The 16,750-nt window shown below is 57.8% G+C and overlaps 1 protein-coding gene across 1 annotated transcript in view; it reads right to left on the bottom strand.

Annotated features, from left to right (window-relative positions):
* Window positions 1-16,750, bottom strand: part of NISCH (nischarin) — a 34,881-nt gene continuing 18,131 nt past the window's right edge. Inside the window, exons 10-21 of the mRNA XM_012665767.1 lie at window positions 16,111-16,296; window positions 15,809-15,937; window positions 14,434-14,547; window positions 14,016-14,127; window positions 9,596-9,720; window positions 8,407-8,456; window positions 5,697-7,103; window positions 3,458-3,866; window positions 2,777-2,933; window positions 2,215-2,343; window positions 1,537-1,698; window positions 1-1,209 (exon numbers count right to left, since the gene is read on the bottom strand). Coding sequence (XP_012521221.1) covers window positions 599-1,209; window positions 1,537-1,698; window positions 2,215-2,343; window positions 2,777-2,933; window positions 3,458-3,866; window positions 5,697-7,103; window positions 8,407-8,456; window positions 9,596-9,720; window positions 14,016-14,127; window positions 14,434-14,547; window positions 15,809-15,937; window positions 16,111-16,296 — 3,591 coding nt within the window. The 3' untranslated portion in view covers window positions 1-598. The remainder of the gene's footprint in view (window positions 1,210-1,536; window positions 1,699-2,214; window positions 2,344-2,776; window positions 2,934-3,457; window positions 3,867-5,696; window positions 7,104-8,406; window positions 8,457-9,595; window positions 9,721-14,015; window positions 14,128-14,433; window positions 14,548-15,808; window positions 15,938-16,110; window positions 16,297-16,750) is intronic.

The raw sequence follows: 16,750 nt of genomic DNA, 5'->3' as shown, positions 1-16,750 counted from the left end.
TCTGCTTTATTGGGAGAGAGAATACAGGCAACAGGGATCACGCCTGGTGCTGGCAGCTCTAGGTCCCCTGCCCCCACCCCTCCTGGCCCAGGCCGGGGGGACTTCTGCCCCGGGGGGCTCTCCCACTTGTCTGGACTAGGGGAGGCCTCCACTCTGAAACAGCACAGAGGTGGGAGCTTCCGATGTGCACTCTGCCGCCAGCTTCGTGATTAGCAGCAAAATACCCACAATGACAGCAACAGCAACAAAGGACTGGACTGGACACTTCAGGAGAACGTGTAAAAGAGTAAATCAGACCCACGGCGCCACATGTTAACAACGGTCCCACGACAAAGACACGATACTGGTGTGCCCAGCCACGCTAGCTACACCGGGGCAGGCGACACACCCGCGGGAGCAGCCGGCACACGCACGGCCCTGGGAGGGCCCAGCGTTAGGATCAACTGAACACACACCTTCACATTCTGTGGGGACAGTCAAATTAAGGTACCAAAAGGGAGGAGAAAACATTTTTTAGAGAACAAAAAAAGCCTGTTTCCCTGCCCCTGCAGGCGCCAGGCCGTACGTGGCAGGCGGCAAGGGCTGGCCGTGCCCCAGGCTAGCCAGTGAGCTCCACGGGCAGCTCGCGGCCGCACAGGGCCTCCCACTGGCGGGCCAACAGCGAGATGAGCTTCTCTCGGCTCTCAGCGCTGGGGACAAACACCTGCCACTGGACCTCACGGCCCTGGCCAGCCCCGGCTAGGCCACCTGGCACCTCCCCAAAGTGGTCCAGGGTGACATTGCCCATGAGGTCGTGACCCTGCACGTCATCAAAGACGAGGGTGAGGGCCTGCGGGTAGGTCTGGTAGCCCATGAGCACTCGGTCCAGGTCCCGGACGCGGCGGCCATCGTCCAGCCGGTACCTGTCTCTCTGTGGCGGCTCTTTGGCAAACTCGGGCAGCGGGTAGTGGACGTAGTCCTCATCCAGGAGAAAGATCTCGGCACTGGTGAGCAGGAGTGTCTTGGGGCGCAGCGGGCCCCTGCAGCGCCCAGGCGGCGGCATGCCCACCTGGAAGGCTTGCACGTATAGCAGGATGCTGAGGGATGGGGCCTTCTCCGGGTCCGCCAACTTCTGGGCCACGATGAAGGTCAGGTCCCCAATCTCCTCCTCACTGGGGTAGGTGAACTTGACGCGGCTCGAGTGGATCAGCTCGTAGTTCTCCATCTTCCCTGCAGAGAGATGCCAAGGGCTGTAGCCTGGAACTGGCCCGTGGTGCAACTGGAAGCCAGTGGTCCCAAGCCACTCAGAGACCCTGGCGTGAGAGAGGCAGGAGACGGTGCTCCAAGCCCTACGCTCGGTCAGAGCCATGCAAGTCAGCAGCCCAAAGCAGACAGGGACATGTGTCTGCCAGATGGCTGGGCAGTTGCTGGGAGGGAGATGGCTGTGGGAAAGCCCCACATAAAACCCTGACCTGCTAAGTGGGAAAAGAGAGGGACAGAGGCAGAGAGGCACTTGGGGCCATGATGTCCACTGCAGCTTGTGCTGGACAGGGGTACCTGTGGTCTTGTTCCCAAACTCAGAGTAGAAGTCCTTGTCAACAGGCTCAGGTGAGGGCGTGCGTTCCAGCGAGGACAGCACGACCATGAGGTGCTGGAGGAAGCAGTGTGTCAGGTAGCTGTCCCGTGTCAGGCATGTGACCACCTGTACTGGGGAGGAGCCTGCAGGAGAAGGGGCTGGTCATGATGACAGCGGCGCCCCCCGACCCCGCCAGAGCCACCTCTAGTCCCTAGCAAGTCTCAGCCTGGAGTTGAAGCCCAGAAAGCCAGGGCCAGGAGGGCCCACGTGGGAAAGCATCACGGGCCCGGGAAGGCAGCCATTTCTCAGGCCGGAAGGGCTGAAATATTTTTCTGGAAAGGGATACAGAAGCATTAGGGAAAGAGCTTAGCTTTCTCTCTTCAGGAAGTGTGAGTCAGAAACATCCTGCCCCCGAGCCCAGGGCCCACTCTGCTGTCCGGGCTGGTGTTTGCCGCATGTCCCGCCTCCTGCTCTGGGCGCTGGGCACGAGTTCTGCACCCTCAGCAGTTCCTGAGGCTGCTTCCTCCGACCCCGGGCAACTGACTCCTGAGCAGAGAGATAACTCTGCCTGTGATAACGCACCTGCCTATGGAAGGTGGAAGCCCACTGGTGACACTGGCCTTCACCCGAAATAGGACAAAGCACAGTGGGTCACTCACCCGTCAGCCGGAAATACTGGTCAAAAAGCCCAACGTTGACTGACTGCAAGTCGCTGAGTTTCAAAACAAAGCACTGGGAGATGTGGAAGGGACTGTTGTTGTAGTCAGTGTTTTTCTGATGCCAGAAATCTGTGATGGCGGGAAAGGGACCGAGTGTGGTGGTGGCCATGGCAGGTGAGCACAAGGGTCCCAGGCGTGCAGCATGCCCAGCAGGGACAGATCCACTGGCCCGGCCTGTTGAAGCCTGGCGAGGCACCGCCACTGCCTCCATGTACCAGACCCCCACTGAGGCCCCGAGGGGCAGAGGCTGCCCAGCCCCTCTCCGTCACAGCCAGTTCCCAAGCGCTGGGCCCTGGCTTGGTGCATTCACACCGGTCTTAGGTCCCTCATGACAACCCCAGAAGGGAGGCGCTGTTGTCATCCCCTTCCTCAGACAAGGACTCTCGGCCCACTGCAGCCAAGTCACTGCTGCCTGAGCCACACAGTTGGCTCCAGACACAGCCCCAGGCTGCCCTGGGCACGTGCCACCAAGCTGCCGAGCGCCAGAGGCCCTAGCACCTACCCTGCAGCGGCTCTGAGAAGTAGCGGCGGAGGCCGTCGTGTAGCACAAAGTACACAGCCTTGGTGGAGAGCAGCACACAGGCAGTCACTTCCAGCCCTGGGGTCTGGTAGAACACCACCGAGGACCACATGAGGTGCCTCAGTTCCTCGTTTTCGACCTGGAGAGAGATGGGCTAGGTTTGGGTCTGTAGGAGAGCAGGGCCAGGCAGCAGAGCAATGTTCCATTCTCCTAGACCATGCCTGAAGCCAGACCCCCAGCAGGGCAGCTCCCCCAGCACTACCTCTGTCAGCCCCACCGCCCTGGTGACCGGCACATCCCAGGAGCATGCCCATGGCCTCAACCAGGGGGACGTGAGAAACTCATCTCATCAACGTATCTCTAAACCCAGAAGCAGAAAGGAGGTGAGGGGTGGGAGAAGGGTATGGGGTAGGGTCTGCCTGGGACCAGAGGTTGCACGGGGGAGGTAGGGGCAGAGGACAACTGGCTGGGGTGGGGGCAGCTCAGGGCCTCCCTACCTATGTCCTCAAAGCTGTGAGCAGCTGAGCTGGGGACCACATGACATGAGAGAAGCCCAGAGACCTGAGGCTGACCCGAAGGCAAGCCTGGCCTCTCCCTCGTACCGACCGGTGCCACAGCCAGCACTCACACGTGCCAGCCAGCAAGAGCAGCCTGGGCCACTACCTCGGCAATGCTGCTGTGGAAGAGCTCGATGATGGCGCTCCCACGCAGGCTGGCGATGTGCCGGAGGGACGGGCAGGCAGGCAGGTGCGAGGGGATCTGATTCTCCTCCGTGGTGGACTGGATCAGGTGCTCGCTTGGATACTGGGTGGGGACCTCAGCTTGTGCCTGGGCCTCAGCTGGGGCTGGAGCTGGAGCTGGAATCTCCACTGGGGCCTCTTCTGGCACCGAAGCTGGAACTGAGGCCTCCACTGGGGCTGGGGCTGGGACTGGGGCTGAGGCATCTGTCAGAGCCGCAGTCTTTGCTGGGCTTGGGGCTGAGGCTGCTGCCAGGGCTGGAGCTGGGACCTCCGCTGGGGCCGGGGCTGGAGTTGGAGCCTCTGCTGGGGACTCCTGGGAACGCTGGTCATTGCTGCATCTCCCAATGCCCCCCAAAACACCACATTAACAAGTGGACCCCAAATGGAGATTTACGTTGTATGTGCAATCTCAGATGTGAGGGGTGTATGTGCACTACACACCACCTGTGGGTCACCTGGGACTTCCCCACCCGGTTCTCTAAAGGAGGTCGCAATGGCAGGGGGAAAGTGTCCAGGCCTTTGCTCTTGGAAGGAAGGGGGGTAGGTGGGGCAGAGCAGGCCATCTGGCCCCCCAGGGCTGAACTGGCCAGACACATGTGGCAGAGGCTCTTTGGACTGAACACTCATTTTGAGAAGGTAGGAGATGTCAGTATTGCCATTTCAGAGCCCAGAGTGCCAACTGAGGTGCCCAGGGCTGGGACCAGGGTGTATGTGAAGGGGAGAACCAAAAACCCAAACTGCCCCTCAGTTTGCTTCTGGGGCATCTTCAGGTGGCCCAGGCTCTCGGCCCACCCAGCCGCCACTGCACATGGCCACACTGGTCCGTTCCAGACACCAGACCAAATAATGCTCAGAACCTTAAAGCTCACGGAGGCTGAGGGGGTTCCCTGAACAAATCCCACATGGACACACCCATGCCAAAGGGGTCCTCTGGATGTCATCCTCTTAACTGGACCCAGCCCAGCTGTTGAGAGATTCCTGCAGCTCTGGCCTCGCACTTGACCAAAAACCCCAAGAAGCCTCTGGGCTGTCCTCCTGCCCTCCTGAAAGATGGCAGGGGTGTATCTGCTGGGGGAAGTGGGGCACCCGGTTTCTGCATGCAGTCCTCATTGCAGGGAGGTTCCAGCCTTGGTTGGAGGTGGCAGGGAAATGGAGATGAGGTGCCCAGCACCCGAAGCCTCAGCATAGGGGAGAGGAGATGAGGAGACAGCCAGGCAGGGCCACCTGTGGCATGAGCTGCTCTGCAGAACCTGGAGGCACTGCAGGGGTCTCGAGCTGGGCAGGAGAGGGGCACCAGACTCAGCCTGGAAGAGGCCAGGAGCCCTCTGGGAGCATCATTTGGGGGGCCGGTTTGTGGGAGAAGATAGACTGGATGAGATGCTGAGGAGAGGCAGGGTGAGGACAGGGTGTCTGCTATCTATCAGGATGGAAGGGAACATGAGTTAGACTGTGTCTCAGGGCACAGGAGGGCAGACAAATGAAGGGCTTTCTTCCCCAGGTTGGGAAAGCCCCTGCATATCTGAAGCCAGGAAGCCGGCGATAGGAGGCAGGGTCATCCATATGGGCACAAGGTCCCCCTCAAGCCCCTGGTAGGGGTAAGCTGTGGGGGCCCCTCAGAGGTCTCTCTACAACTCCACCCCTAGGCAGTCCTTAGGGAAACCCAGCAGGGAGTCCAGGGGAAGCCAAGCAGGGCCGGTTGGGGTAAGGAAGAATGGGGGAGAGGGCTGCTGTTCCTTCCTGCTCTAGACCTCAGTCTCCCCTAGAAGAAAGGGGCTTGGGATGAGATGGCTCACCCAGATCAGACACTCAGACCTTGCCTGCGTCCAGTGGAGCAGGGCGGCGGGGGCCAGGGTGACAGCTCTCCTGGCCTCAGGGTGCTGTAGCCTATGACCCTCCCACTCATAGGTGGGAGCAGCCCCCTCGGCCTGCCATGCATGTTTTGTGAAAGGACAGCTTTCCTCTTCCACAGCACTGGGAGGTAAGGAGTAGCCCGGCGCCCAGCGTGAGGCAGTGATGCTGAGGACAGGCGGGAACTGAGGAGCAGGAGAGTGGCCCTGCCAAGAGCTGGCCCAACCCCGGGCCCACCACCAACTGCTGCTGCTCAGAGATTACAACATGCCAGCCCATGCCCCTGGGTCCCCAAGAGCTGTGCTTGGTCTCACCTGGCCCTGCCCTCGGCAGGCTGGCCATCTGCGAGGGGACTCTGGGGGCTGGCCCCAGTTGCAGGGGTCTTGGCGATGACCACGGTCTTCAGGTCCTGCAGTGAGGCCCGCAGCTGGTTGTAGATGCGCAGGAAGTGGAACTTCTCATGGGGTAGCACAAAGATGGCGGTGACAAAACGGTAGCCCACAAGCAGCTCGAGCACATGGCCATCAGCAAAGGCACCCCGAGGCTGGGTGCAGCTGCGTGTGGGGTCCAGAAGCACGGTGGAGAGGGGCACACGACTGAGCTTGAAGCTGTTGCGGTTGCGACAGTTGTGGGTGCCACGGTTGGGCATGGGGTTGAAGTCGGCCTTGATGACGTTAAGATGCTGGGGCGTAAGCAGTAGCCAGTAGGGGATGGCGGCAGACTTGACAGCCTCCGAGGGCGCACAGCAGGAGCGCCGCACAGCTGAGCAGAGCGTGCAGCTGGCCCACTCGATGTTGCCCGAGTAGTCCCCGGCGGCTGTCTGCACCATGCGCTTGTCGCTGTAGACCAGGTAGACGGGGAAGCAGCCCTGGCTGCGCTCCTGGCAGCCGCCGGCCACCTTGTAGAAGGTGAGCAGCTGGCGCAGGAACTCCTGCAGGCTGGTGTGGCTGCCGTAGAGGATGGGGCTGCACAGCATGGCCATGTGCTGCGGCGCGAAGCATGAGCGCAGGTCCACGTGGAACTCGTGCAGGTTGGCGGCGTCTGAGATGATGAAGAGCGTGTTCTCGCTATGCCGCACCTTAAGCACCAGGCACAGCTCCGGCATGAGGAAGCCGAACTCGGTGAGGTCGCCATGCGGGAAGCAGAAGACGAAGCGCAGGGACGAGAGGATGTGCTGGCTGCTGCCCCGCGACTCCTGGTGCGGGATCTCGAAGACAGCAATGCCGAAGTCGGTGAGCACGAGGCAGGCGGCAAACTGGCGGATGCTGCCCTGCACGTGGATCAGGAAGCACCACAGCACCTTGAGGATGCGGATGTGCTCCAGCAGGAAGTCCTCGTCTGCGCCCAGGGCCCACTCTAGAGCCAGGCGTTCTTCCTCGGCCTCCTCATCCTCTTCCTCCTCCTCCTCTTCCTCCCCCCGGCCTCCTTCCTCCTCTTCCTCTGCATCCGGAGGCCCCATCTCAAAGTAGCGGTTCTCAGCAACATCCTCTTCCTCGTCCTCGTCGTCATCCTCCTCGCCCTGTTCGCCCTGGCCCTCCTCCCGCTGGTTGGCAGCTTCGATCCAGGCGGGCAGCTGCCGCTCGATGGCCTGCCGAATCAGCGTGCTCAGGCGCTGGATGAAGTCCTGGTTGGTGGCCGTGTAGCCGATGCACGTAAAAGGCAGGAAGATGATCTGGCCAGACCCGGGTACCACCTGGACCTCTGGCTCTGCATGCTCTGGGCTGTGCAGGAGAGGCCAGCTCAGTGACGGGCTTGGTGGGGACACCCCTATCTCCCACATCCAAAGCCTGCTGCTGTACCTAGGTCCAGGGGAACCAACCCATGGGTCTCCAAAGCCTCTATATAACCAAGAATACTTCTGGGACAAGGGCCTTGCTAGGGAGCCAAGGTGCTGACTGCTGGAAGGCTGCGGTCCCATGCTTCCAGGGGCCTGGGCCACAGGCACTCAGTGTAGCTCCGCCCTGGGCTTGGGAACCTCTTCCTGTGTGACCCTGGGGAGGGTGACAGGAGAGCACTGTGGAGTGCTGGGGACAGATGAGGACTCTGCAAACCGTCCCAGTGTCATACTGCCCAAACCACATTGGTTCCCATAACAGACGCGCCCCCACAAAGACGTCTCAGCCATTCGGACACTGCCATGAGCCCCCGAGGAGCACTCCAGGGCAGGAACCCACTTGCTGATCAAGGTTCCCTTCAGGCATACCCAGTGGCCTTCAGGGCAGGGAAGTGGGCTGGGGTGGGTCTTAGGACCTTGGCATTTAAATTCTAGCTCTTCTTGGCCACTGTAGCCCTTGCATGTAGGATGAGAATTGGGAAACTTCTGTAAAGGCTCTGAGAGTAAGTATTTCAGGATTTGTGGGCCACCCTTATGCACATCATCTTCTTTTCTAAACAGCCCTTGAAAAATGTAACTGTTGGCCATGCGAGGTGGCTCACACCTGTAATCCTAGCACTCTGGGAAGCCAAGGCAGGATTGCTTGAGCTCAAGAGTTTGATACCTGCCTGAGAAACAGTGAGACCCTGTCTCTATTAAAAATAGAAAAATTCGTGGGGCATCATGGCCCATGCCTGTAGTCCCAGCTACTTGGGAGACTGAGGTAGGAGGATCGCTTGAGCCCAGAAGTTTGAGGTTGCAGTGAGCTATGATGACATCACTGCACTCTATCTGGGGCGACAGAGGGAGACCCTGCCTCAAAAAAAGAAAGAAAAAAAAAAAAGAAAAGAAAAAAGAACATAACTGTCATTCTGAGCTCACAGGCTATACAAAACAGGTTGTGGACCCAACAGGCCTTGATCTGCCAATCCCTAGTGTAAGATAACACGCGTCAGGCGGAATTTAGGGATTAAAATTTGGAAATACACTAGAGAGTCCATCTCATCTGTGTGTATTTAAAGGAAGAAATAGTACTGCGGGACTTCTGTGAACAGACTTAACAAAATCAACTGGTCACCACAAGCCCACCACCGAGTGTGTGCAGGAGGCTGTGCAGCCAGGCCCAGAATGCCTCCCAACCTCTTCCTTACCTTGCACCGCCGACAGCTCCCGGCACATCCCTTAACTCGTCAGAAGCTGCCTGATGGAGAAGGAAACACAGTCAGCCCCCACCTGCTGCAGCCCGCCCGGCACTTGCTAGATGCCAGACCCTGAGCCAGGTACCCCGCCGTCCCTTGTGCCTTAAGGAGGCACCTCACCACTCCCACACTGCACGTTATCCTGCCAGTACACGGCAGGGCCAGGATTCCCACCTTGTCTGCCTGACTACAGCCCACACTCCCTACCCAGGGCCAGAGCCTCTCGCCACTCTCCAGGGATGTGGTGTCCAAGGGTCCAGGTGGACAGTCTACCAATTTGGTCCAGCTATAGCTGGCCAGAAGGGGACATGCTGAGTTGAAGCAGTGCAGTCCTGACATGGCCCAACAGTCTCTGTGCGCTGGGGAAGACCTAGGGCTTGGGAACCCATGGCTGTGTGACCCAGGGGAGGGTGACAAGAGAGGGCTATGGAGTACTGGGGACAAACGAGGAATCTGCAAACTGCCCCAGTGTCACACGGCCATGACCCTGTGCTGCTGCAGAGCTGGGGCTGGAGGGAAGCCCAGTCACTTAAACACACTCCCAAGCACACAGCAAATGGGCTGCTCTTGCCTTCCTCCTTTCTCCTCCCACAGCACAGGAAGGGGCTCTGAGACCCTCAGCAGCAGCCACAGAGGAGGTACTGGAGTCATACTGTATCCCAGACCACCAGGGTGACATTTGGGAAAAGGCAGAATGGCCCCAAGGGTGCCATGCAGTAGAGGAAAAACTTCCTGATGGGGAACCCTTCAACAAGGGCCTTCAGAACTGCCTTCCCCAGGGGAGTCTGCTCAGGGGGACTCAAGAGTCATCTGGCCTCCGCCTGCCCCCCAGGGCCCAGTGAGAGAACTGCCTGTTCCCATCAACAGAGAGAGAGAGAGAGAAGAGAATAGAAAGAGGAGGAGGTGGCAGCGAGAGAGGGAGGGAGGGAGGGCTGAGCACAAACCCTTAGCCGCTGGATTTGTCAAGAAGACTCAACCAGAGACATGTCCAAGAGAAGGACCGCGTGGGCAAAGAGTACACCAAACCCTGGAAGCATCTGCTGTAGCTCCAGCCAGGCCACTCCCTACTGTGGACACAACTTCAGGCAGGAGAGTTGGTTGGAGAGGTTAACAGTCCCCAGAAGCAGGAGGAGGGCATTACCTGTCCTGCAGTGATGGACTCCAAGGAATCAGAGCATCCCCGGGCAATGGGCCGGTCCTCGGGAGTCAGACTGTCAGTGGACGAGAGGCTGCTGGCCAGGGCCTCCTCCTGCACGAACATGATTCCTGGAGAGACCAGGGTGGGCAGGTGGGGTGGGGAGAGCAGCCGTTCAACAAACGGGGCTGGGCCCCTAGGGCTACTGGCATAGCCGGGGGCTAGCCAGACCCCAAAACCCAGCCATGGGGTACAGAAGGAAATGTTAAAACAGAAATCTCAAAAAACCTCAAGGAAGAGCAAACGACTGCTTATCTAATCTCAGGGTAGGGAGAGGCTTTCTGAGCATAAATGCAACAGAATAAAGAATACCTAAAAATTAAACTTCTATAGACAAATTTTTTAATAACCAAGATAAGTCAAAATCAAAAGAAATGAGAAAAAAAGTGCCTGCAATATTTGACAAAGGTGTGTATCTTTGGTCTATAAAAAGCTCTTACAGATTACAAAACTGGGGGTAGGTTAGAAACCCCATTAAGAGACTGCAAAGGACGTGAACAGACATTCCACAGAAGAAAAGCCGACAGATATAACATGAAAAAAATGCTCACCCTCACAGGTAACAAAGAAAGGCAAGTTGAAACAAAAGACTAGTTTTGTCTCTCACTTTGGCAAAAGTCGGACTGACTGCAGCCTGCCCCAGCCTCACTGGGCAGAGCTGGGTGCTGGGGCGCGAGCTGGCCCACCCATTTGGAGAGCAGCTGGGCAATACGTCCACCAAGAGTCTTAACCGTGTTTACTCCTAGAGAATTTTCCCAAGCAATGACATGTGACCCCATCCCCAGACCTGACATCTCTGCAGGGCTCACAGATACATGCAGACTTGTTTCCTCCAGGGCTGCTGAGTACATGCCGAGCCTGCGTCCAAAGGCCATTCCCACTGACCTGCCCTGGAGCCACCTCCACGGACAGCGTCACTCTTGTGCGCCCTTGGAAATGCATGGTGTCTTCAAACCCTGCTGAGGCTGTTTAATGAATATAGCCTATGTGGACCCGTTAATTCACTCCAGATAATTTCTAGATGGGTTGAGGGAAAAGCCTTTTGTTAACGCGTTCCTAACCGCAGCTAGCTGTGTGAACACTGGGCGTCAGCCCCCAGTTTCGCCGAGATCTACAGGAGCCCTGAGCACGCCTGCACGGCCTGGTTCACCACCACTCACCATGGCCCAATGCAATGACCCTGAGCCCTGAGCGCCCTATAGGTCACGAGACATTTGTCCAGCTCAGCTGCTGCCCAAGACAGGACAACTCACACAGCCCAGGTCCTCTGCCCATGGGCTAGGGAGGCAGGCAGCCCAAGCCTAGCACCCCTACAAAGCAAAGCAGCAAGGGCTACGCACAGGCAGGTGGTCAGCAAGCACACGGCCATGCACACAGGGCCACCCACGAAGCACCTGACAGGGCCTCCCCGACACCCTTCCAGGCTTCTGCCTATGCTGCCATTCCCTCCTGGAATCCTCCCTTTCCCATCAACAACGTTAAATGAGATTCACCTCAGACACCACCTCCACTGCAGACTTTCTCTGTTCTGGACATTCTACAAATGTCCCAGACCATTCTGCCCTGTGCTCCCTTGGGCATACAGTTCATCTTGCTAGTGGCCCCAAGTTCTTCAGGGGCCCTGTCTTGGTCATCTTAGACCCCCCCACTAAGGGTGCAGGAAAGGGAAGCCCTTACTGACCATGTCTGTGGAGCTAAGAGCAGTGCTAAGCGCCCCCCAGCATAAGCTCATGCATGCCTCTCAGTATTTATTTACCACATTTCATCAAATCTAAGATGCGGGGATGTGGTGCCATCTTGGTCTTAGCAGAAGGTGTCCACAGAAGGTTGCCCACGATTCCATCACGAATACCAGCTGGCTGACAGCAACTTTGAGGCGCCACTGACTGAAAGACGCATCTCAATTTCAGAAGTCACAAGGTGGAAATGTGTGCATCTTAGAATCGATGAAGTACGGTGTATCCGCTTTAAAGTTGAGAAGACAGCTTCAGAGAGGCTACAAGTTGCTTGAGGTGACACGGCCAGGAAGTTGGGATGCAAATTCGGCTGACTGCCCCGTGCCCGCTCTTAACCATCTCTCTACATAGCCTTCTCTCAGCTGTGGGCCTGGCTGGGAATCAACTCTGGCATTCTGCCTGTCAGCCCCCATGGCATGACAGCTGGCTAACAGCACCTGTGACCACCAGAGGCCAGGTGTTTTCGTCAGTGCCCGCTTTGGGCAGGCCCCGAGCACCCAGTTCCTCTGCAAGTAGGCGCCCTGCTATAGAATCAGGCTGGGAGCAACAGGCATCGGTTAGCAAAGCCACTCCCATGTGGGGGAACCCCTGCCCATCCAGGCAAGACCCAGTAACACACAGCTAAACAAAACACGTGTGGATCCCTCCACATTAGTGAGAAAAAAACCAACATTTTCTTGTCTCTACCCACCCAAGCCCTGTTTGCACACGAGGAAATGTGGACAGGGACAGTCTGTCCACTTCCTTCCTGGACCATGGCCTGTACAAACAAGTGGTCAGAAGGGGCCACTCAGCAGATGGAACGGGGGACATCAGGAGAGTCCTCAATGGGGGTCCGACCTTTGTTGTTTCTCACCAAAAGGAAAGAGATGTGCACACAGAGACATCCAGTACGGTTTTATTTATAAGAGGCGTAAATCTGGAGACAGCGTCTAGAAGTCCAGTGACTAGGGAGGGGGACAGATGACAGAGCACCACTCTGTGGAGTGTCCCCAGGGCGTGCAGGGCAGTGAGGAAGGGGGAGCTGAGGCTGGTGCTGAGGCTTCCCCGCCAGACTCAGGGAGTCCTCGCCCCGCCCGCCAGGGCCTGTGCCTGGCCGGCTCGGTCTCTGCTTGCTCCTTCACTCACTCACTCACCAACAAATGCTGCGGGAACCCTGCATCCCTGGCCTCGAGGACCAGACGCATCTCCCTGTCCCCAGAAGCCTACTATCCCATGGCTCCCCGACGGGCTCACCAGTGCTGTGGGGCCACAGAGAGGAACTTGGCCAGCCGCAGGAGGCAGGGTCAGGGAAGGTTCCTCACAGTGACACAACCCTCCCCTGCTTTTATGTAAAAAAATACAACCAAAAATTCTCAGTCAAGAGTTTGACAAAAAGCTGGGCACCTGTAATCCCAATACTTTGGGAGGCTGAGGCTGGAGTATCGCTTGAGCCAGGAGTTTGAGACCAGCCTGGGCAACATAGCGAGACCTTGTCCCTACAAAAAATTAATAATAAAAAAAGAGCTTGGCAAAAGCAAAATGGGTAGTCGCTCTGGCACCTAACCCACCATTCCACGCTCATGAATTCTCTTCTGCATCTCACGGTCACCATCTTGGCATGCTGCTTGGCATCAGGCCCCTGCCTTAACGTGAGCACTTCTCCCTCTTCCTGCCCAGTCCTCCTCTCCCTGTTGGATGGCTGCAGGGCATCTGTGCCACCGCTGACTCTCCCTCTCCTTCGACGGCTGAGCCACAGCCTGTGTCCCGGCAGCACCGAGCATTTCACCTCCCCATGCCCAGTATCGTCCCCCTCTAAGAGAAAACCCCACCAGCAGGATTACCAGGTCAGGGGTAGGAATGTTTTTCTGGCTCTTAAAACACAGGGTCAAACTGTTCTCCCAAGACCTCAGACCAAGTTCTGCGTCTCCAGGAGCCTGGGCAGGCAGCGTTCTTTCCTGCGTGTCCCGAGCCTTGGCTGTACTCGGGACGGCACACCCTCCCCTCTTCCGTGGGGCCGGGCCAGCAGACACGCTCATGGGATCTGCTTCACTCACTCATCTCCGAGGGTGCCTGGGTTCAGAGGTGAAAGCCCTTTGAAAACGCTCAGACAGTGGGCAGGTGAAAAAGACTGGTCTTCCATGGGTCCACGGGAACACACAGCCCATCTTGGCCCCACGAACGCTATGTTTTGGGGCCAAGTCACACCACGAGAGCCACAGAGATGAGGCAGTGATGAAAGCAAGCTCTCCACGCAGGAATCAGGGCTCCAGACTCAATGAAGTAGCAAGGCCTGGCTTCCCATTAACAAGGAGCCAACCTGCCCGCGCTGCTGGCGGGGAACAGGTCCCATGAGCCAACAGCCCGAGCCTGTTCAAAGGGCAGCCTCAGGGCCCATGAGACACCCCATGGTCTCCCTGAGGAACTGGATGTGGGTGTCAGAGCACTTGTGAGTCCTCATCAAGCAAACAACAGAACTGAAATCAGGCTGGGCAACCCCCACCACGTGCCCAAGAGCCACCTGCGGATGGCACTGCCCTCCCTGCGTCTGACCCTGCAGGAAGCAGGTGCCGGCATCTCTCCCCCAACCCCAGCCAGGGGGCCCAGCCAGGACGGTGGCTCCACTAGGAGCAAGATACATACACGATTACCTTGGTTGGAGAGGATGGGCTGGGGCAGGGAGGCAGAAGTGGGAGCCACGGTGGGAGGGGAGCTGCCAGGTCTGACGCAGGCGGCAGCCGAGAGCCGGGAATCCTCACCAACCTGAGGAGGAGAGCTGAGTCAGCTGGGAGCAAAGAAAGCTTGGGAAGAACAGAGCTCAGAGCTCCACAAGGCCAGGGATGTGAGACGGGACGAACTCGGCAGTTCTCACAAACCTGTGATGCTGAAGATGGTCCCGCCTAATCTTTATAGCAGGTACCATCACTGTCCCCGCCCCACAGATGAGATCGGAAGCCCTGACTTGCCCAAGGTCACGCGGCCGGGGAGCGGTGCAGCTGGGACTCAGCGGCTGAGCAATCCAACAGCCTAGCTCCCCACGGCCCCTCCCGTGTCCCACACAAAACCCACCTTCTTCTCCGGGTTGCTCAGTTTGGACTTGACCTCCTTGGCTTTCTGAATTGCTTTCAGCACTTCCACGGTGTCTAGCTCCTTCTCTGTGGTCACTGTGTCATCCAGACAGACCTAGAGAGTCCAGAAAGTAGCATGGGGACTGGCGGGCATGGTCGGGGGAGAATGGCGGGGCCCTGCTGCGTGGGCATGAGCACCGCTGTGGGCCAGGCCCCATGAGGACCCTGTAGGCTCAGCGTGCCGGGAGGCTTCTCGCACCCACAGAACTGAGCTGGCAGCACCTTGGAGGGGCCCAGGAAGGTTCCACACTGCCTAGTCTGTTCTCGGGAAGTCCCTCTCCAAGAAGGGGAGGCAACAGCCTCTTGGGTGGCTGGGACTGGAAGGAGGGAGTGACTTGAACTAAGCCTCTGGTTACAAGCAGATTGCAGATCATCAAAGATCATGGAGAGAGCCCTCCGGGCAGGGGAACCAGAGGGCAAAGGCACAGAGAGCGGTAGGAGAGGGCAGGGGGTGGTAGGAGAGGGCAGGGGGTACCCTGCCTGCATGTGCAGGAGGGAGCCATGGGCGGGCTGGCTGGCAGGCAGTCTGGGGGGCCGTGTGGTTGAACAAGGGAAGGTCCCAAGGGCCTGGACAGGAGCTGACACCTTGTGGCCTGGGAGCCTCCCAAGGTCTGGAGCCCAGGAGGGGAGAAGGAGATGGCACCTTGTGAAGACTGACTTGGTGACAGTGTGGAGGAAGGGGCACTTGGGGCCACCAAGAGGCAGTGGAATGCTATAGACACCCAGGTATCTTCTGCCCTGGCATCTGGGAGAACAGCGGCTCCAAGGCCAGTCAGAACTCAGGAGGGGCCTGCTCAAGGCTGAGGAGATCGTGCACCTCCTAAGGACTGTTTGGTTGACACGGCTATAGGTGGCCAGCCAGCCAGCGGCAGGAGGCACCGGGCTGTGCTGTGCTGGTAGAGGCAAACCCTCTGGGTTTGTAGTCAGACACTATGGCCACAAGCTGTCCAGGAAACATGATAATTTCAAGTATCTCCTTTCTGTCCCTTGTCTGGGACAAACAGTGCTATTTGTTAAGAGTTGAAGACAGGCCCTCCACACAGAGTTTGTGCCTGCTGGCTGGTGGAGAGTCCTGGCCCAAGGCTCTGATAGTGGCATCCTGTAAGCCAGCAGCTCCCAACAGGAAAGGGGTGGGAGATGCAAGGGAGCCTTTTCCTGGGGACAGAATGGATTTCCCAGAACCGAAAGGCCCTCAAGGGCCAGGCATCCTTCTGAAGCAGGCAAGGGTAGAACAACAGGCCTTCCCCTGACTCTGCCCATGCAGATGTGGACTGCACCCTGTCTCCCTGGGTGCCAATGACCACGCCGGGGCTTACCTCCGAGGCCCTGTCTCCAAACTGAGCGAGCACCTTGGTCCGGTAGTCAGGGATGATGCTCAGAGGGTTGTTCAGCAGAGCCACATGCTCCAGGCACGGGAGGCTGCCTATGCTCCTGACCTCCTCCATCTGCAAGGCATGAGTTCCATTCCCTTTGGTCCCTTCTCTTACATTTCAGCAACACACCAACATGTTTCATGGCCTCTTTTAAATGAAAGGAATCTTAACATTCTTCTTTAAAGTGATACACACCAAGGCACAGAAATCCCAGAAGTCCGAGATGCTCCTGCGCCACGGCTCACCTGTTCGATTCTGTTGTTGCAGAGATCCAGGTTGACCAGCGAGTAGAGCTTATGCAGGCCACTCAGACTCTCTAGGAGGTTGCCTGCCAGGTTCAGGGTCTTGATGTTTCCCAGCTTGGTGTGAACTCCTTCCAAAGAGGAGAGCTTGTTGTAGGACAGGTCCAGGTGCACGAGGTTGTACAGGTGCTGCAGCAGCATTGAGAACAGCGTAAAGTGGCTCAGGTCAAGTCTCCAAAGAAAAGCGATTGATGCTAACGGCACGACAGGCCCTCCAAACCAAATCACCCAATTCTGCAAGTCCCTTTGATGGTTATTGGGAAGGGAAGTCCCACTTCTCCCCTGTACATGCCACAGCACAGTGGCACCCCTGCAGACAGGTTGGGGTGGGCACTGGAAACAAGGCTGTCCATCTTCAGGACAGAGGTGCCTCACCATGCACTCAGTTTGTGTTTACTCATCTTTTCTAATTCTTTGGAACTGGAGCAACAATCACTCAGTGCATCACTGGGACCCTCAACAGAGCAGGCAGCTCCTGCCCTTACAAGCTCCTGGGTATGGCCCATTTCCCAAGGCTGTGTCAGCCTCCTAAACTCTCAGAACGAGACCTTGGGAGCACCTGCAGGCAGTGCTGGTCTCCAAA

The sequence above is a fragment of the Propithecus coquereli genome, unplaced genomic scaffold (assembly GCF_000956105.1).
Source record: "Propithecus coquereli isolate 6110/MARCELLA unplaced genomic scaffold, Pcoq_1.0 Scaffold1, whole genome shotgun sequence".
In the NCBI taxonomy this organism is placed as follows: Eukaryota; Metazoa; Chordata; class Mammalia; order Primates; family Indriidae; genus Propithecus; species Propithecus coquereli.
This window is presented reverse-complemented; position numbering and strand designations above follow the sequence as displayed.